Genomic DNA, 20,726 nt, shown 5'->3' on the forward strand with positions numbered 1-20,726 from the left:
GGTGGCATCTCTCTTCACCACACAAGAGACTGACTCAGAACACTCAATAAGCTGCTCTCAAATTCCTGACCCACTGAAACCATGAGGGATAATAAATAATTATAGTTACTTAAGGGCTTCCCTGGTGGCTCAGTGGTAAAGGATCTGCCCACAGTGCAGGAGACGTGGGTTTGATCCCTGGGTTGGGAAGATTCCCTGGAGAAGGAAATGGTAACCCACTCTAGTATTCTTGCCTGGAGAATCCTATGGGCGGAGGAGCTTGGTGGGCTACAGTCCATGGGGTTGCAAAGAGTCGGTCATGTCTTAGCAATTAAACCACTACCAACCATAGTTGCTTAAAGCCATACGTTTGTGGGGATATTATACAGTAAGAGTGTGTGTGTGTGTGTGTGTGTGTGTTAGTTGCTCAGTCATGTCCGATTCTTTGTGACCCCATGGACTATAGCTCCTTAGGCTCCTCTGTCCCTGGAATTCTCCAGGCAAGAATACTGGAATGGGTTGCCATTCCCTACTCCAGGGGATCTTCCTGACCCAGGGATTGAGCCCAGGTCTCCTGCACTGGGCTTCTCTGGTAGCTCAGTCAGTAAAGAATCTGCCTGCCGTGCAGGAGACATGGGTTCAATTCCTGGGTCAGGAAGATCCCCTGGAGAAGGGAATGGCAAGTGTCTTTTCCAGTGAGTGGCCTCTTCGCAAAGAACTGGAGCTTCAGTTTCAGCACCTGTCCTTCCAGTGAATATTCAGGGTTGATTTCTGCTAGGACTGACTGGTTTGATCTCCTTGCTGTCCTAGGGACCCTCAAGAGTCTTTTCTCCAGCACCACAATTCAAAAGCATCAATTGTTCAGTGCTTAGCCTTCTTTTTTTTTTTTTTCTTCAGTGCTTAGCCTTCTTTATGGTCCTCCTCTCAACACAAAATAACTGAACCATCTTCAATCCTATCAGCTATGTATGAAGGTTTCAATTTCTCTATATCTTTGCCAACACTTATTTTCTGGTTTTTTAATTGATAAAGCTTACAATTCTAGTCCATACTAGTGGATATGAAGAGCAGTATATCATTGTGGTTTCTTTAAGACACTTACAAATTATTTATTTATCTATTGGCTGTGCTGGGTCTTCATCGCACCACACAGCCTCTTCTTGTTCATGTGGGCGTCTCTTGCTGCGGAGCAAGGGCTCTAGTTAAAAGCTTATGTGCGTGCTCGGTTGCTCAGTCACGGCCGACTCTTGCGACCCCGTGGACTATAGCCTGCCAGGCTCTTCTGTTCATGGGATTTCCCAGACAAGAATACTGGAGTAGTTCGCTATTTCCTATTCCAGAGGATCTCCCTGACCCAGGGATTGAACCCACAACTCCTGCATTGGCAGCTGCGTTCTTTACCCCTAGCACCACCTGGGAAGCCCAGTTAAAAGCTTATGTCCACACAAAAGCTTGCACGTGGATTTTTTTTATCAGCTTTATTTCTTTATTTAGTCAGCTCAAGTTTTTTTTTAAAATTTTGATTGAAGTGTAGTTGATTTACAATGTTGTGTTAGTTTCAAATGTACAGCAAAGTGAATCGCTTACACATACATCCACTCTTGTTTTTAGATTCTTTTCCCCTAAGGCCATTATGGAGGATGAGTCAAGTTCCTGTGCTATGCCATAGGTTCTTATTAGTTGTACATGTAGTGTGTACATGTCAATCCCAATCTCCCAATTTATTCCTCCCCTCCCCATCCCCCAGTAACCATGAGTTTGTTTTCTATATCTGTGCATCTGTGACTCTACTTCTGTTTTGTAAATAAGTTCATTTGTACCCCTTTTCAGGTTCCACGTGTAATTGGTATCATATGATATTTGTATTTGTGTCTGACTTACCTCACTCGGTGTGACAGTCTCTCAGTCCATCCGTGTTGCTGCAAAGGGCATTTTTATTCTTTTTTATGGCTGAGTAATATTCCATTGTATATATGTATGACATCTTTTTTATCCATTCCTCTGTTGATGGAAATTTAGGTTGTTTCCCTGTCCTGGCTAATGTAAACCGTACTAAAATGAACATTGATGTGCATGTGTCTTTTCCAATTATGTTTTTCTCTGGATATATGCCCAGGAGTGGGATTGCTGGGTCATATGACAGTTCTATTTTTAGCTTTTTGAGGAATCTGCAAACTGTTCTCCATGGACACTGTACTAATTTAAATTCTCACCAACAGTGTAGGTTGGCTCCCTTTTCTGTACATCCTCTCCAATGTTTATTGTTTGTAGATTTTTATTTATTTATTTATTTTCAATTGAAGGATAATTGATTTACAGTATTGTATTGATTTCTACCAAACATCAACATGAATCAGCCATAGGTTTACCCATGTCCCCTTCCACTTGAATATCCTTCCCCCCTCCCTCCCCACCCCGCCCCTCTCCGTTGTTATGGAGCCCCAGTTTAAGTTCCCTGAGTCATACGGCAAATTCCCATTTGCTGTCATCTATTCTACACGTGGTAATGTGTGTTTCCATGTTACTTTCTCCACACCTCCCACCTTCTTCTCCTGCTGAGCCCTGTCCATAGGTCTGATCTCAGGGTCTGTGTCTTCCCTGCTGCTCTGCAAATAGTTTCTCAGGACCATCTTCTTACATTCCATATATATGTGTTAGTGTACGAGAACTGATTTTCTCTTTCTGACTTACTTCACTCTGTATAATAGGCTCTAGGTTCATCCATCTCATTAGGACTGACTCAAATACTTTCCTTTTTACGGCCCAGTAATATTGCATTGTATATATGTACCACAGCTTCTTTATCCTTTCATCTGTTAATGGACATTAAGGTTGCTTCCATGTCCTAGCTACTGTAACTAGAGCTGCAGTGAATATTGGGTTACATGTATCTTTTTCAGTTTTGGTTTCCTCAGGGTATATGCCTAGCAGTGGGATTGCTGGGTCACATGGTGGTTTTATTCCTACTTTTTAAGGAATCTGCATACTGTTCTCCACTGTGGTTGTATCAGTTTGCATTCCCACCAACAGGGCAAGAGGATTCCCTTTTCTCCACACGTCTCCAGCATCTATTGTTTGTAGATTTTTTTTATGATGGCTATTCTGATTGGTGTGAGGTGATAACTCATTAGTTTTGATTTGCATTTCTCTAATAATTAGTGATGTTTAGAATCTTTTCATGTACTTTTTAGCCATCTGTATATCCTCTTTGGAGAAATGTCTACTTAGATCTTCCACCCATTTTTTGGTTGGGTTGCTTGTGTTTTTGATATTGAGCTGCACAAGCTGTTTGTATGTTTTGGAAATGAATGCCTTGCCAACTGCTTTGTTTACACATATTTTCTCCGATTCTGAGGGTTGTCATTTTGTTTTGTTTATGGTTTCCTTTGCTGTGCAAAAGCCTTTTTTGTTTCATAAGGTCCCATTTGTTTATTTTTGTTTTTATTTATAATTGTCCAAACTTGTGAGCCTCCAAGATGCCCTTCAGAGGTGAATGGATAAGTTGCAGTCCATCCAGACAGTGGAATATTATTCAGCACTAAGCAAAAATGAACTCTCAAGCCATAAAGCAACATGGAAGAAACTTCAATGCGAATAACTAAGAGAAAGAAGCCAATCTGCAAAGGCTCCATGCCGTACAGTTACAACTATATGACATTCCAGAAAAGGTAAAACTATGGAGACAGTAAAAATTCCAGTGGTTGCCAGAGGATGAGGAGAGGGAGGGATGAACTGGCAGAGTACAGAGGATTTTAGGGCAATAAAATTATTCTGTAAGACACTATAATGATGTGCATGTATGCTTAGTAGCTCAGTCGTGTCTGACTCTTTGCAACCACGTGGACTGGTAGCCGGCCAGGCTCCTCTGTCCATGGGGATTCTCCAGTCAAGAATACTGGAGTGGGTTGCCAAGCCCTTCTCCAGGGGATCTTCCTGACCCAGGGATCGAACCCTTGCCTCTCAGTCTCCTGCAGTGACAGGCAGGTTCTTTACCACTAGCGCCATGGACACTAGTTCACAATGATAGGTACAGGTGGTACTCATTTGTCCAAACCCATAAAAGGCACAACACCAAGAGTGAACCCTAATGTGAATGATGGACTCCGAGTGATAATGACGCGTCAGTGTAAGTTCATCAGCTGTGGCAAATGTCCTGCTCTGGGCAGGGGTGTAGATAATGGGGGAGGCTAAGCATGTGTGAAAGCAGAGGGGTATATGGGAAATCTAAACATTTTGCTTAGTTTTTTGTGAACCTATGACTGCTCTTAAGAAATAAAGTCTATTAAAAAAAATAGTGTCCCTTGTTTGGGTTTGTCTGAGATTCTGTCATGATTAGACTGGGGCCATGCAATCCTGGTGGGAATTCTGCCCCTCATTAGTGATGCTATTTTATTTATTTGCCTGTGCTGGGTCTTAGCTGTGGCACATGGGGTCTTTTAGTCGCAGCATGTAGGGGTCTAGTTCTCTGACCAGGGTTTGAAGCTGGGTCTCCTACATTAGGAGCGTGGAGTTTTAGCCGCTGGACTGCCAGGGAAGTCCCTAGAGAGACACTTTAAGAGCATGCCAATACTTTGTCCTTCATCAAAAATCTCCCTTTAAATTTCACATCCATTGATGAGCTTTGCCCTTGGGCTGCCTTCCTGTCGGCAGCCCCTCATCATCTTTGTTCCTCCAGGTAGGACTTTACACAGGAGCAGGGGTTAACCTCCACTTACGATATTGGACTGGACCAGTCCAATATCGCTCTCCTGGCCAACACCTAGGACCCAGGTTCGAATCCCTCATTCACAGTCCGTCTCGTGTGTGGCAGCCAGACCCTCCCCCAGCACATGGGACTCTAGGAGACGCCTATCACTTCCTGTCCTGCAAAACTTCTCTTTCTCAGGGCAGCTACCGCATCGCAGGCTGGGTCAAAAGGACCAGTTACTCTGGTTGGCGGGCCAGGAGCTCTCTCCCCCCACCTCGAGCCCCAGGGGCTGTGAATGGTGAAATCTCACCGGTGAGGCTGCAGTGGGCTCAGCAGAGACCTGTGATAAGATCCTGAGCGGTTAGGGCAGCTGCTTTGAGGTTGGGTGACTGGGAGACCACAGGAAGTGACTCTGTGCAGAGCTGATGTGCCTTTCATCCTGGCATCCATCCTGGGACCAGAGCTGCAGGCTGGTGAGGCAGGGGGCATGTCTGTGGAGTTCAGGCAGCCAGAGGGGCTTCACGGTCAGTCCCCGGGGCCAGGTGGACACTCGAGGGCCACGGACACAGGTCCTCCATCCATGCCCACCCCTTGGAGCCTGCCCCGTTGGAGAGCTTATGTGGCCGCTGCGGTGCTCTGCTACATCAACCTCCTGAACTACATGAACTGGTTCATCATTGCAGGTGAGACAGGGGCCGGGCAAGCTGGGCAGCAGCTGCCAGCAGCCGGTGCTGTGTGTCCACAGTGGGCCTCCATCCAGCGAACTTTCTTCTTGTGTGGCGCATCTCTGCTATTCTTACCTCCCCCGCCGCCCCCCCGCCCCAATGGTTCCAGGCCAGCCTGAATGGGGAGAGGACCAAACGAGTTCCCAGTGTATGCCCCGACTGAGTGTGCCTACAGGTGTGGGTGCTTGACGGCGGTGGGTAGGTGAGGGCTCCAGGGAGGGCTGGGCCTCAGGCAAAGCTCTGGAAATTCTGGGTGGAACGTTGAGGTGAGGTCCAGGCGTAGGACAGGGTGGCCCGGCCCTGCTTCCAAGCAAGAACAAGCTGGCTGCTTGTTTCTGGGGCAGCAGGTGGCTTGCAAACCTTGAACATTGGGCCTTCCTTCCTGTAGGCCCCAGGGCTCAATATACTGTGTGCAAGTCACCACTCATTGACTTCTTCGTCCATTTGTTCAAGGTTCAACCTTCTTTTCTGCCTTGATCAGGCACTCATTCAAGATGAACTGAGTACTATGGGCCTTGGGGACCCAGGGGAGGGAGGAGTCATCCTTGTAGCTCCTGAACACAGGAATGACCATCTCATGTGGCAGAGAGAGAAACTTTTTAACAGGACTCCTGTGAGACAGAGAGATGCAGCCAGATGAGGAAGCATGAGTTGGGGGGAGGGTACCTGGGGAGCTCAGAGGAGGTGCCTGCAGCAGATGGGCTCCCTGAGGCCAGGAGGTGGATTCATCAGTTACCAGCTCGCAGATGCAGAATGAATGTGACTTGGGGATTGCAGACAGCACCAGACCCTGTGGGTGACTGCCTTTGAGGAGCTCAGAGGGACACAGAACACACGTTCAAGTGTCTCTAACCCAGGACAGAGCTGAGTGACCATTAGTTGGATAGCCCGGGATGAAAAAAAGGGGCTTTTCTGGTTGGCTCAGATGGTAAAAAATCTGCCTGCAATGCGGGAGACCCAGGTTTGATCCCTGAGTCAGGAAGATCCCCTGGAGGAGGAAACAGCAATCCACTCCAGTGTTCTTGCCTGGAAAATCCCATGGACAGAGAAGCCTGGCGGGCTACAGTCTGTGGGGTCACAAAGAGTTGGACACAACTGAGCGAATAACTTTCCCAGGATGAAACACTGAGGGTCCAGGTAGAATTCACAGATGAGGGGCAGAAGGTTTGGGTCATGAAGGCTGAGAAAATCGGTAAGGCAGGGAATGGGGCAAAAGTGCATGGTCTGATCGGGGGTGGAGAGATGGGGAGAAAGCAGGAAATGATTCTGAAAGAGTGTTTGGGGCTGGATCATAGGTTTCTCGGGGACCAGGCTGGGAGCTTGCACTTTCTGCTGAAGCAATGGGGAGCCACGGAAAATACTCAAGTGGGGAGACTATAATCAGGGTTGAGGCTCTGATGGAGGCCAAAGGAGACAGGTCAGTCAGAGGCTACTGTGATAGATTAGGCTGAAGCTGAGCAGTCCTGCATTGGAGTGGGGGTGGAGGGCATGAAGAGGAGGGGAAGTGGCAACTGGGGGTATGGAGGTCTTTCAGCCCCCTAGGACTGAAAGGACTTCCTCCGGCTGTGTGAATAGCAGGGCCATGGTTATTGGGCTGAGGGAGGCCCGGGGAAGTGAAACCTTGCCCAGTGCCTGGGGACTGTTGGGGCAGGTGGTTCTCACACACCAAGAATTCTCTTGTGTGAAGCAGGTCTCTGGGAGGCCAGAGTGATAGCAGAAAGATGAAAACAAGGCTGGACCCACACTTGGTCCTCCGGCTGCCTCCAGAGCAGCATGGGGCTCAGAGGAGCCCAGGAGTGGCCAAAACAAGGGGCTGAGTCCCAGTCCCCAAAATGAATACGATTATAGAGAATTTTTTACCTAGCCATTGACTTAAAATAATTTTATTTACTTATTTAGTTTTGGCCGTGCTGAGTCTTTGCTTTTCTCTAGTTGCGGCAAGCAGGGGCTACTCTCTAGTTGTGGTGCACAGGCTTCTGATTGCCGTGGCTTCTCTTGTTGTGCAGCACAGGCTCTAGGGCACGCGGGCTTCAGTAATTGCAGCTCGCGGGCTCTAGAGCACAAGCTCAGTAGTTGTGGTGCACAGGCTTAGTTGCTTTGCATCATGTTGGATCTTCCTGGACTAGGGATCGAACCCATGTCTCCTGCATTGGCAGGTAGATTCTTTACCACTGAGCTACCAGGGAAGCCCGCCGTTGACTTTGCTTATCTGTGTTGTCCCTTTCTTTACAATGAATGTATCTAATTCGTGTAATTAAAAGTATGGAGAGAAGGAAAGACATACAAGCTAGTATCTGGATTTTGTGGAAACTGGGTCCAAGGTGAATATCAGAACAAAAATCTCTTATTTGACTTCTCTGTTTCTTCCATCTTTTTCACCCACTGGCAGGTCTTTGAGGTGTGAATGGCAGGTTTTCTTCCCCACCGTGGGGGTGTTCCTGCAGAGCCCCATTTGTGACACTGGGTGGGAGGGTGGGCTGCCTCTGGCTGGGATGGTCCCAACTGTACAGCCATAGGTGGCTGGGGCCTCTGTTTCTCCATCTGTATAATGGGCACAGTGATACTGATGGCCTTCAGCCATCTCATAATTCAAAGTGATGACAGGGCCAGAGCCTCACAGCTCAGATAAGCAGGTGCCTTGGACCCTGACTAGCTCTGAAATATGACTAGGGACTGACAGGATATCAGCCTAGCAAGATCTTGGAGCAAGAACCTGCAACCCTCAGGGAGGTGGGGCCAAGGTCAGACCTAAGTGGGCCCTACCTCTGAAGCTCTCACAGGCACTCCATGTCGGTGTGTTCATGCCTCTGGAGGAACGTGCTGTGTGTGCACCTGTGCCAGGCCAGGTCACATATGTCTTTGCATGTACATGCTCATGCATGTATATGCATATCTATGAATGTCTGGAGTGTATATACAAGTAGGGCTGTGGTGCCGCACAGTTTCAGGAACTTTCATTGTACCATAGTCTAAGTGAATGGCTGCCAGTCATTCCGGGGCTTCCCAGGTGGCGTGGTGGTAAAGAATCGCCCGTCAGTTCAGGAGACTAGGGTTGGATCCGTGGGTCAGGAAGATCCCCTGGAGAAGGGAATGCAGCCCACTCCAGTATTCTTGCCTGGAGAATCCCAGGGACAGAGGAGCCTTGTGGGTCACAGTCCATGGGGTCGCAGAGAGTCAGACACGACTGAGTGACTGAGCACCCCAGCCACTCTGACGATGATGTGAATGGCAGGCCTGCATATGTGAAGATGCACATGTGCCTGTGGGTGTGTCTTTATGTGTACGAGACTGGACTTACACGACTGTGAGTGCTGGCTCCTGTGTGTGTGTGTGTGTGTGTCTGCTTCTGGGAGTATATATCTCTGGGTGTGCCTGTTTGTATGTGCCTATGTGGATCTGCATGTCTGTGATGCGTGAATATGTGTGTGTAGTCCAGGCATGCAGGCTTGTGCGTGAATTGGTATGTCTGTGCCTTTGGGATATGCTAGATCCTGTATTTGTATTTGTGTGTGTGTGTGTGGTTGTGTGCATGTGTGGGAGAGAGGGACGAGAAGAGTAGGCCTGGGTGCCATGTCTGTGATGAGCTGGTCAGCTGTGGGCCTGTCCCTAATGCAGAGGCAGCTGCCTGTGGAGGCCTGGCAGGCAACTTCCCATTTCCTGAGCACTGTCCATCTGTCCACAGGAGTGCTGCTGGACGTACAGAAGTTTTTCCATATCAGTGACAGCAATGCTGGTTTGCTGCAGACAGGTAAGGAGGGAGTCCCCAGCCTGGGGTCGTCGGCTCACGCGGGGCGGGGGTCTTTTGGCAGGTCCTGTTCCCTGTGCAGCTCCAGCTGCTGGGGGGTCAGCCTGAGCCCCATGAGTCCGCTGGCGCAGAGGATGGGTGGTGGTTGGGTGGGAGGGACAGTCTGTGTCAGAGAAGGAAGCAGTAGAGGCTGGGATTTGGTGCCTGAACAGCCTCTTAGGGTTTGAGGGTGAGTGCTGGGGAAAGGGGGCTTCCTTGGTGGCTCAGTGGTAAAGAATCTGCCTGCAATGCAGGAGCCACAGGAGACACGGGTTCTGTCCCCAAGCTGGGAAGATACCCTGGAGGAGGTCTTGGCAGCCACTCTAGTATTCTTGCCTGTGCAAAGAGTCGGACACAACTGAAGCAACTTAGCATGCACACACACTGGGGGAAGAAGGGAGGGAGCTGGGGCTTGAAAAGGCTCCCAGGCTTCAGATCCTGGCTGGGGAGTTGGTCATTCATCCTTCATGTCTATTGAGCTCAGCTTTGTAGCTGGGGTTAGAATTTCTAACATGTGCTTTCTTCTCATGGATCTGAAAAACCTGGTCACTAGGACCCAGACAGACAGACAGACAGTGGACTTCCCTTGTGGTCTAGTGGTTAAGATCTGTGCTTCCACTGTAGGTGCAGGTTCGATCCCTGGTCAAGGAACTAAGATCCTGCGTAGTGCAACCAAAAATAAAAAAATAAAAGTAGATTGACAGACAGCGACACATACCCAAGGGTGCTCAGATAGGGTCTGGGCCCACTAGAGCCTACAGTCCAGCAGAGGGGAGCAGCCACACCTTCCATTTCAAGGTGGGGGCGGTTGGGGTCAAGAGGTGCTAACTTTTCCCCTATGGGTTTCTGGATGGTGATACACAGATGCACACACACGCACCCACACGTGGGCACACACTGTCACAACACAGGATACTCATGTGTGCTCTTTACAGTTCTGAGAATTCCTGTACAGATCCTCAAGCCCATATATTTTTTTCCTAAGATAGATCTGCCTGAGAACAAGCATCTGGGTCTTTTTTCCCACCTCTCCTTTAATATTCACCTGTCCACCATTTTGGGGAGGAAAATACAGCTCTCCCCATTCTGAATTTTACTAGGTGTAAAAAACCTCCAGGGGAGACTTCCCTGGTGGTCCAGCAGCTAAGACACTATACTCCCAATGCAAGGGGCCCAGGTTCGGTCCCTGGTCAGGGAACTAGATTCCACATGCTGCCACTGATAGCCTGAGTACTGAAACTAAGACCTAGGCGCCCAAATAAACAAATAAAATATTAAAAAAAACAACCCATCAGACAGAGGGACCCTTCAAGGCTGCTGGCTTCTGCTGACGAGGCCTTGGGGGCAGGACAGAGAGAGTGTCGGTGGAACCCGAATGGGGATGTTTGCTCCAGGCCACAAACCCAGGATGGCAAGGCGCCAAGCCTTATCTCCCTGGCCCGATCGCGTTCTCTTTATCTACAACTGAGGATCCAGAAGTGAGATGGTTGTCTCACGGATGGGTATCAACACATCTATTTCAATTAAAAAAAAAAATGAAGCTGTTCAGTGGAAACCAAGACACCATTGTAAAGCAACAAAACCCCAATAAAAATTAATTAAAAAATGAAGCTGACATTTTCATATCTTTCTCACTGACAATCAGTCTGATTTGCCCTATTGATTTGCCAAATGAGGACTGACTTTGCCCATAAGGCTGTATGGTACATGTTTCCTATGAACTTGATCTGCAGCCCTAAGGACTGATGACAATCTAGTTTAAAAAATACAATCACGGCTGGAAATCACATCCTTTGCAGCTGGTTAAACTTACGATAAAAAATGCCTTAGATGTCAGCTGAAGACATTCAAAGGGGTACACGGTTCTACAAATGGAGGCGATGAACAAAAGAGTTAGATCACTGCTTTAGATGGCAGTCTTTCCCAATTGCTCTTATCTCAGGGCTAAGGTGGACAGATGGTGCTCACCTTCCAGTCATATTGTAGCCAGAGGGAGGATTTCTAGGCTCAACACCCAGAACCTTCTAGATTAAACAGATAATGGAAGTTGAATCAATATTTCTCTTCCCTGGTTCTTACCATGGCGAGCAGGATTATTACTGCAAGGCCCCTGATAACTGAGTTGTGTGGAGGGAGAAGTTTGTGTGTGTGAGAGAGAGGAGGAAAGAGAGGGAGAGAGAGAAAGCCTGTGAACACAGAGACATGCTTGTGAGTGTGCAGTGGGGATGTGCATGTACATGTATGTGTTTGAGACTGGATGAAGGGAAGGGTCTTTTCTGCAGAAGTAGCCCAAACAGGTATGTGGGAAGGGCAGTGAGCTTGGAGGCCTGACAACCAGGCTTGTCCCCGGTGACTTCAGGTGAGTCTTCTTACTTTTCTGTGTCACCGCAGCGGTGCAAACTGGAGGAAACGCTGGCTCAGAGGGCTCAGTGTAGCTATAAGAATGGGGTGGGAGGCGGGGCGAAGCAGTGGTCAGACTTCCACCCCGCCCCGCCCCACTGCAATGGGACAGAGATGCTGCTGGAGTTAGTTAATTGATTTACAATATTTAAAACAAACACTGATGTGGCCTTTACCATGTGCCAGGTGCTTTTCTAAGGGCTTAATACCATGTAGTCATTTAATCTTCACAACAATCCCACCAGGCAGGGAATTATTATTATTATGCCCATTTTACAGATGACAAGCCTGAGGCACAGAAAGGCAATGGGCCTTCTGAAGGCCACACAGCTTGCAAGTGAGAGAGCTGTGATTCAAATCCAGGTGGTTGCTTATAGAGTCCTTCTCTGAACCTTGTGCTCCTTAATGACTTCCGCCTTGTCACAGAAATGTTTTGAATCTGGAGATGGGAGTGAAGGCGTGCCTGCCTTCCACTTAGGGGCAGGCTTCTCCATTCCAGGAGATCTGCTGGTCTAACGTGTTTATATCCTGCAGGTGGCTCAGTTGTAAAGAATCTGCCTGCCAATGCAGGAGACGCAGGAGACTTGTGTTCGATCTCTGGATTGGGAAGATCCCCTGGAAAAGAAAATGGCAACCCACACTGGTATTCTTTCCTGGGAAATCCCATGGACAGAGGAACCTGGTGGGCTGTAGTCCATGGGGTAGCAAAGAGTCCGACACAACTTAGCGACTGAGCATGCACACACATGTACTGTGAGGAATCCCTACCCCTAATCTCGTAAAGTATTAGAACAGTTGGGGAAATAGAAGCTTTAGGTGACAAAGACATGTGTTAACAAGGCACGAAACAACCTCCCCAGAGAAAGATTGATGCATCTGATTACATCAAAGCTAAATTCTTCTGTATGATGGTGACTGAAACTATAAATGCAATTAGCAATAATAATAGATAACATCTGTTGGGTATTTACAGAAAGCTTGTCTTTTATGTGCTTTATTTTATTTAATCTTCCTCATAAGCTTAGGGGGGAAGTACTATTACTCTTGTACTCTGATAAAAGGGGAATCAGAGAGTAAAGGATTTTGCCCAAAGTCACAGAACTAGGAAGCGGTGGGGTCAGAATGTGAGCCCAGGAATTCAGTCTTAGAATTTGATTTTAAATCCTTAAAACAAACGTAAGGGACTGGAGAAATGATCAACACAGAGCCAACAGAAAAAAATAGGCTGAGGATGTGAACCTAGGGGCTGATACTCAACCTCACTGGGGAAAAGGATGATGCAGATTAAAACGTAGGCGAGACACCGTTTGTGTTTTAACCATTAAATGAACGAAAATAAATCGATTGATCCTATCAAGTGTCAGCAAACAATGTGTAATACTTCTATTCTAGCGTAAATTGATACAGCCTTTTTGGAGGCCTATTTTGGCATTTCATTTTGGCAGTAGTTATTAAATTTTTAAATGCCGTTGACATCAAAGACCATTCTCTGCGGAGTATTAGGTCAAACCACATTAAATTGCCGTTTTTGTAGGTCAAAACTGGCTTAATTTCCGCCAATTGCTTATGGCGTAACCCAATACGAGAGCGGGTCATGGCAAAGTGGGAGGGGCTGGAACCTGAGTTGGGACGAGTCTGGGCATGCATTGGGTTCAGAAAATGTCAATCATCTGTGCTTAGTGAATGAAAACGCAGACACTGGGCGGGGCCCCGAAGAGCCCAAGGCCCTTGGGGCCGGGGACCGGGTGGCGAAGGGTTAGACCTTACCCTGGCCACCTGCCGGCTCTCGGAGGCAGCGGACTCAGGGAGAAGGATGGAGGCGATTTTATTTGAGGAACAGAAGTAGTGAAGGTATACCTATCCACGTGGTGTAGTTAAGCAAAAATGTGGCAATTCCTTTGTCTTCGCAGAATAGTAAACGCATTCATTAATCTAGTCACCAATGCATAAGTGTTAGGTACTTTGGAAAAATGGTATAAATACAAGTGCAGCGTCAGGGGAATGTTTTACTTAGGAAAACCAAGTCTCTTCCAGCCTCCAGGGGCCGCTGGTTTATAATCAGTGTGCTCATTCTTAACCGTGCTCATCTGCTCAAAGCAGGCATCTGGCCCACACCCCGCCCACCTGGCCTTCCACTTGCTACCTCCAGCAGGGGCCTGAGAGCAAAATTTCACCAGGCCCCAAGTCAGGCTCACAGGGGTGGGAGTTCTCCTAAAGACAGGGTCCTGGCAGCTCCGTGCCAGACTCTGTGCTCACCTCTGTCTCACGTTTACACAGCCTGGGAGAGGGGAATGTTGACCTCCACTGTTGGACTGTTGCTCAGAGAACACGCCTTAGGCACCCAAGGCTGCACGGTGGGCAAACCGCAGAGCTGAGATTTGAGGCCAGGCCCAGCACCGCACCCCCCTTTCCTCCCACTCCCTGTAACTCTGGGCCGTGGTGGGCATTGGGGGATTCAATTTACGTTTTTCTCTCACCAGTTTCTACTCACTTTTAAGCAAGCTGAGTCAGTTCCCTTTTCTGGGCCTACTGGACCCTTCTGCTCCGCACCGGCCACCACCCCGTCTTTGTTGGGGGAGTGAGCTGCATGCCGCCCCTTGTGTGTCTCCTCCAGTCTTCATCAGCTTCCTGCTGCTGTCCGCACCCGTGTTTGGCTACCTGGGCGACCGACACAGCCGCAAGGCCACGCTGAGCTTCGGTATCCTGCTCTGGTCTGGAGCTGGCCTCTCCAGCTCCTTCATCTCCCCCCGGGTAGGTGCCCTCACTCCTTCCCAGGCCCCCTGGGGGGCCCTCCCCCATCTTCCTCCTCTGTGATCCAGCTCCAGTAGAGCTGTTTCTGCTCCAGGCTGGCTGAGGGGGACTGCCTTCCAAGGGCTGAGAGAGGGGTCTTCTCAACAGGCTGTTGGACTTTCTTAACAGGGACCTTCCTCTTTGGCATCTTCCTCCGGACTGAGCTGGGGGTGGAGGTGGGGGTAACTGCTACTGTCTGTGGGAAGTGGCCTAGTGAACAAAGGCCAGTTTGCTAACCAGGATGCCCAGGAAAAGGACTCCTCAGGGCAGTGGCTGTGGGCGCCAGCAGGGGGCGCCTGTGCTATTTGGGGGAATAGTGAGGTGTCTGGAGCCCTGGGTTGTGGAGATCCTCTGGAGAAGGGAATGGCAACCCACTCCAGTATTCTTGCTTGGAGAATCCCATGGACAGAGGAGCCTGGTGGGTTACAGTCTGTGGGGTTGCAAAGAGCCGGACAGGACTGAGAAACTAACACTTTCACTTTTCACTTAGAGCACTGATCCCCCTCTTCCATGTCACAGGATGTCCTTGGTTCCTCTGACAGATCTTTAAGTTCCCTTTGCCCTGAGCGTGATTTCTGGAACTGACTGTGGTCTTGTGCCCATTTCCCCAGTACTCCTGGCTCTTCTTCTTGTCCCGGGGGCTGGTGGGGACTGGCACAGCTAGCTACTCCACCATCGCGCCCACTGTCCTGGGAGACCTCTTCGTGAGGGACCAGCGGACCTGTGTGCTGGCCATATTCTACATCTTTATCCCTGTTGGCAGGTTGGTATTACCCTGGATCCACTTCTCTGGATGGTAAACTGAGGCCCCAAGGGGTCGGAACAGGGGCTGGGCTGGATGCAGGAGACATTGAGCAGAAGGGGTTGCATTTGAAACCCAACTCTACCCTTCCTCTCTGTGTCACTTTATCTCTCTGAGCCTCAGTTTTCTCATCTGTAAGTGGGGCCAGTAGCACCTACCTGTAGGCTATGGTGGGGGTTAGAGATATGTAATGGAGATGCTCCCTACATACTAATACACTCCGGGAGGAGGGAGAAAGAGCAGCTCAGCAGTGTGGGCCACACAGGGAGGGGCTGACTCTGGGAGAGGCAGGGAACTGTGTTAGGGTTGGGCCACGCACCCCACAAGGGGATAGGACAGAGTGAGCTTTGCAGTCAGACCCCTGAACCCTGACTCAGGTTTCCTGAAGTCACCTGCCTTGGGCAGGGCTATGACTTGGAGAGGCGGGGTGAGTGGTCCTCATTTAGGGAGACAGTGGTTGGGTGGGATGGGCCTGGAGCCAGAGGTCACTGGTGACTTACCAAGGGCAGTGGACATCTGGGCCTCACGTGGCTCACTTTTACCAGTGAAAAGGCTGTGAGCTGCCGAGAGCTGGCTCCCTGGGGTAGGGGCACCCTGGCTCAGGCTGGCCTTGGGGTCTTGGGGCCGCCTGCCTCCCCTCACGGCCCATTTCCCCCACCTCTCTGTTGCAGTGGTCTGGGCTACGTGCTGGGGTCGGCTGTGACAGAGCTGACTGGGAACTGGCGTTGGGCCCTCCGAGTGAGTCCAGCTTCCTTTTCTTCCCTCTGCTTTCCCCCCTGGGCCAGCGGGGACTTTCCAGTCTCCAGTGGCCTTAGCCCCTTGGCACAGCGTCTGGCGCCATGGCGGGTGTTCAGATGTCGGCAGCTTCAGGGCTGCGTATGGACCGTGGCCTCTGGAATTTGCACGCCTGGTTCACATCCCAGCCGTTCAGTTTGCTAGCTGTGTGATCTCAAGGAAGTCACCTCCCTCTTTGGGGCCTCACTTTCCCTATCGGTAGAGTGGGGGAGTAAAGCTACCTTATGGCATCTTAAGGATCAGTGAGACGAGGGAGGGGAAGCTGCCCTGCCAGCTTGGACGAGGCTGGCGTGGCAGATGGAGGTGTGGGTCAGGAAAGGAGACACGGGGGCAGCAAGTACTCCACAGTCGGGGTCAGTGTAGTCAAGCCTCCAGTTCTCAACCGTGTCAGCCTCACTGATTCCAATAGAGTAGTGTCTGTACAGGAGTCAAATCCCAAGGGGCCCGTGCTACCCAGAGAGCCCGTCCTCTCATGGGTGAGAAGCAGTGGTATGCCAAGTTCTGTGTATAACCAGCTCCCCCGATATGAGCCCGTGTCCCCTATCCCCCAGGGCGCAGAGCAACCCAAGAACCTGGTCCACAAAGTTCAGTCACTGCTGGGATCTCCTGGCTTACAGGAATGTGTGGCCCTGAGCTTCCTGGGCCCTCCTGTCCCCAGATCATGCCCTGCCTGGAAGCTGTGGCCTTGATCCTGCTTATCATGCTGGTTCCAGACCCACCCCGAGGAGCTGCTGAGAAGCAGGGGGTCGCAACCATGGGGGACCCACGGAGCAGCTGGTGTGAGGACGTCAGATACTTGTGGAGAAAGTGAGTGTCTCTGCTTCTCCCTGTGGGTCATTGAAAACCCCTCTGCCTGCCCCAGCATCACCGCCCTCCCTCCCTCCGCCTCCAGGGAGCCCTCCCTGACTGCCCCAGCAGCGTTCACAGCCCTCTTCTTCCTTTGAGTTCTCTGTCACCAGCTGAGATGTCACTCCCCCACTCAGAGGCCTCCCTCTGCCTGCCATGAGACAGAAGTTGGGCTGGGAGGGAGGGAGCTCCGGCCTTGGCTCTGCCACTGCCTTATCCCTGAGTGACCTGAGACTTGGAGCCCAGCTCCCCTCATTTATTCAGCAGACATGGTTCTGTAGCTTTGCCGGCTTCTCAGGTTGTTGGGAAGATGCCCGAGTGTATATCGCTCACCTCTCTGAACCTCATGGGAGAGCATCCCTCCTCTGTTCCTGGCATGGCTGGGGAGGTAGGTTGGGGTCACCTACCCAGGTCTCATAATTTATTAAAATGTGGGGTGTGGACCGGATGCCACTTCTTTGTTACAGAGCCATGAGCCAAGTGGAGGGTAGGGGAGAGGGACAGATTGCTGGAGAATGTGATGTTGGATTTGGGTCGCTCTGGTGAGGGAGACTTGGTCCTCAGAGAGGAGGGAGGAAGGCAGAGCAGGAGCGAAGGTGTGGAGGTGGGAAGGGCAGGCTGCTTAGGGGGTGTCAATGGAGGATCTGGGACCACCTGAGTGCCCAGGTGGAGGAGGGGAGTGGACAGGCCTCGACAGCCCCAGCCCTCTCCCAGTTCCATCCACAGCACTATCTCTTGTTTGTTCAGCCGCTCAGTCACGTCTCACTCTGCGACCCCATGGCCTGCAGCACGTCAGCCTGCCCTGTCCTTCACTGTCTCCCCGGAGCTTGCTCAAACTCATGTCCATTGAGTTGGTGATGGCATCCAACCATCTTGTCCTCTGTCTCATCCACTTTCTCTTTCAGCTGGAGTTTTGTGTGGTCGACGCTTGGGGTGACAGCCATGGCCTTTGTGACTGGAGCTCTGGGCTTCTGGGCCCCCAAGTTTCTGTTCGAGGCCCGTGTGGTGCACGGGCTGCTCCTTCCCTGCTTTCGGGAGCCGTGCAACAGCCAGGACAGGTGAGGGACGTCTCGGCTCTTTTTTTGGCCACATGGTGTGGCATGCAGAACGTTAGTTCCCTGACCAGGGATCAAACTCGTGCCCCCTGCAATGGAAGCATGGAGTCTCAACCATGGGACTACCAGGGAAGTCCCCAACATCTGGGCTCTTGATGGGGAAGTTCTTGGGGTTCTGAGTCCCTAGACTCAATCTCTGGGTAGACACCAGGACTCAGGGGCCCACCGGCCTGGTTCTAGCTCAGGCAGAGCTCTTGCTGCTCTGAGTGGCCACAGGCCGCTCGCTTGTCATCTCCAGGCCCCAGTCCCTGTCTTCTTGCTCTTGGGCCCCTGTGAGGGTCTGGAAGGGACTTGGGGGTAAGTGAGGCTTCTGTGGGACCTACGGAATGGTGGGATTTCTAGGCAGCCTTGCTTCAGAGGGACCTGTAGCCTGAGGCTGTCCCATTTCACAGATGGCAAACTGAGGCACCAAAGGAGATTGTGATTTTTTTTTTTTTTGGCTGCACTATATGGCATGTGGGAATTTAGTTCCTCAGCCAGGGAATTGAACCCATGCCCTCTGCAGTGGAAGCACAGAATCTTAACCACTGGACCGCCTGGGAAGTCCCAGGATATTATGATGTTTATCCTGGCTCTACAGCTAGATTCTTATCTCCCCAGAGGCAAACACTGAGTCCTAAAAGTCCCCCAGCAGCTTGAAAAAGTGGAAAAATAAACCAGGACTCCATCCCACTCCAGGCCTTCACTGGCTGTGCATTCCTGGGCCAGTGATTTCCCCTTTCTCTGTTTCAGCCTCTTCCTCTAACTTGGCTCCTTCCCAGAACCTGGTTGAGAAACTGACATGGGAGTTAGTGTTTGGGTCCTAGGGCTGATGGACCAAATGACCACATGCTCGGTAGCTTCAAGCAACAGAAATGTTTCCCATAGTCCTGGAGGCCAGAAGTCCAGAACGGTTTCACTGGGTCAAAACCAAGTTCAGCAGGGCCACGCTCCCCCTAGAGGCCCTCGGAAAGCCTCCTTCTGTGCCGTTTCTGGTGCCTGCGGGCGGCCTCTGCTTGAGGCCGCATCACTGCATCCACAGTCACATTGCCTTGTCCTCTTCAGTCTCAGATCTCCCTCTGCTTCCCTCTTATAAGGACATTTGTAGCTGCACTGAAGACCCACCTAAAAAGTGGAGGAAAATTTCTCTAGCTCAAGAACATTAATATAGTCACATCCATAAAGATTATTTTGCCCATACAAGGGAACAGTCACAGGTTCCAGAAGTTAGGACATAGATGTCTTGGGTGAGGAGCATTGTTTAGCCTACCCCAGGGTGGGTAGAAAGCCCTGGTCCTGCATAGATCTTAGCTGTTTTCTTTTTTTTCCCCTTAAATATTATTTATTTGGCTGTGCCAGGTCTTAGTTGTGGCATGAGGGATCTAGTTCCCTGACCAGGGATTGAACTCAGGCCTCCTGCATTGGGAGCGTGGCGTCTCAGCCGCAGGACCATTGGGGAAGTCCCCAGAACTTATCTGTCCATACACCCTCCTTGGTTAGGCTACGCCCTCAGGTGAAGCTTGGATGGGAGCAGGAAGCCGCAGTACACAGGATTCTAGCTCAGCCAGAGGGAGAACTTAAAACATCCAGAGCCCAGACGGAAGGGGCAGCAAGGGTCTACTGAGTTTCACACCCCTGGGGTCATGTAAGTAGGCGCTGGGTATCTGCTTGCCTGGGCCACTGTACAGAGGATCAGCACAGAACTTGCAGGCATTAAGGACCCTCTTGGCTCTGAGAGTCTGATTCTGGGAGGGCGATGTGGGGGTGGGGACACTTCGTGGTAGGTGTGTCCTCTGTCCACCCCTCTGGTCAGGGGCTCTGAGGGGCCCCCATCTAAATCACTTGTCTGAATAATCAATCCTGAGTCTTAGAAAGGTCTTGAGAACCTGCCAAGTTCGGCTCAGACCAGGACTCAGAGGCAGATAGCATTCACCCGAATTCGGGGTCACTTGACCGGGCTGAGCTGGAGCCTGGTACAGCTTGGAAGCCTAGGAAGGTTTGGTTAAGCACCTTTAAGCTGCCTAAGGACACACATACTTTGTTTAGTAGGAACAGAGCCAGGAGACCCTGGTTTTGCTAGTGTGGGTCTGTGTGGCCTCAGGCAGGTCCCTGTCTTCTCTGGAGATATTTTTTTTTTTTTGGTGACATTCAATTTGTCAGTAACCATGGTCTTGCATCTGTCATGTTCTTGCGCCTTGGTGGGAGCCATGGAGGTAATGGCAGGCACCTGGCACTTTTGGAAAGGTTTGGCTCTGGGAGAGGATCCTGGCCATGTGGAGAATGGTTGGTGGGGGGTGGGGGTGCTCCAGGCAGAGGGAAGAGTGTGGGCCAAGACGGGGAAGCTGGAAAGTGTGGGGTAAGTTTAGAGAATTCTCAATCATTCATGCAGAGTGAGGGAGGGAGAAAAGAAGGGAGGTTACACAGGTCAGCAGGGGCCAGTGCTGCAGTGCCGGCCGGGAGCTTGCTTCGAGGATGACAGGAATCCAGTTAAGGGCTGGAAAAGTCTTAGTTACATTTGTTGTTTTCAAGAGTTCACGCTAGTCAGTCTCAGCATCCCTTTGCCTTTAAAAGGAGGCTTGGGTTCATCTTTTGGGCTAGGATGGACCAGGAGGATGAAGATATATATTCAGATCCTGGTCTATCACTTACTAGCTGGGTAATCTTGGCCTTGACCTTTCTTAACCTCACCTTCCTCACCTTTTCACTTGGGAATTCTGGGAGAGATCTGTGAGCCATTTGCTTAACATATATCGCTTGTTCCAGACTCTATGCTCCCAGCCCAGAGTCAAGAAAGTAAACCAAGCCTGGTTCTGTTCTCCAGGAA

The 20,726-nt window shown here is 50.5% G+C and overlaps 1 protein-coding gene across 7 annotated transcripts in view; it reads left to right on the top strand.

The window, feature by feature from the left end:
• SPNS3 (sphingolipid transporter 3 (putative)) overlaps nucleotides 1–20,726 on the top strand; it is a 63,608-nt gene that overhangs the window by 14,702 nt on the left and 28,180 nt on the right. For 2 of the 7 annotated variants that reach the window (XM_043903445.1, XM_043903447.1), the window contains exons 2-7: nucleotides 9,074–9,139; nucleotides 14,190–14,326; nucleotides 14,977–15,128; nucleotides 15,839–15,905; nucleotides 16,621–16,769; nucleotides 17,714–17,866. In XM_043903445.1, coding sequence (XP_043759380.1) covers nucleotides 9,074–9,139; nucleotides 14,190–14,326; nucleotides 14,977–15,128; nucleotides 15,839–15,905; nucleotides 16,621–16,769; nucleotides 17,714–17,866 — 724 coding nt within the window. Of the gene's footprint in view, nucleotides 1–4,883; nucleotides 5,350–9,073; nucleotides 9,140–14,189; nucleotides 14,327–14,976; nucleotides 15,129–15,838; nucleotides 15,906–16,513; nucleotides 16,770–17,713; nucleotides 17,867–20,726 lie in introns of those variants that run through there. The other 5 variants (XM_043903442.1, XM_043903441.1, XM_043903443.1 and 2 more) reach the window with 5 other exon arrangements.

This window comes from Cervus elaphus, chromosome 5, assembly GCF_910594005.1.
Source record: "Cervus elaphus chromosome 5, mCerEla1.1, whole genome shotgun sequence".
Taxonomy (NCBI): Eukaryota; Metazoa; Chordata; class Mammalia; order Artiodactyla; family Cervidae; genus Cervus; species Cervus elaphus.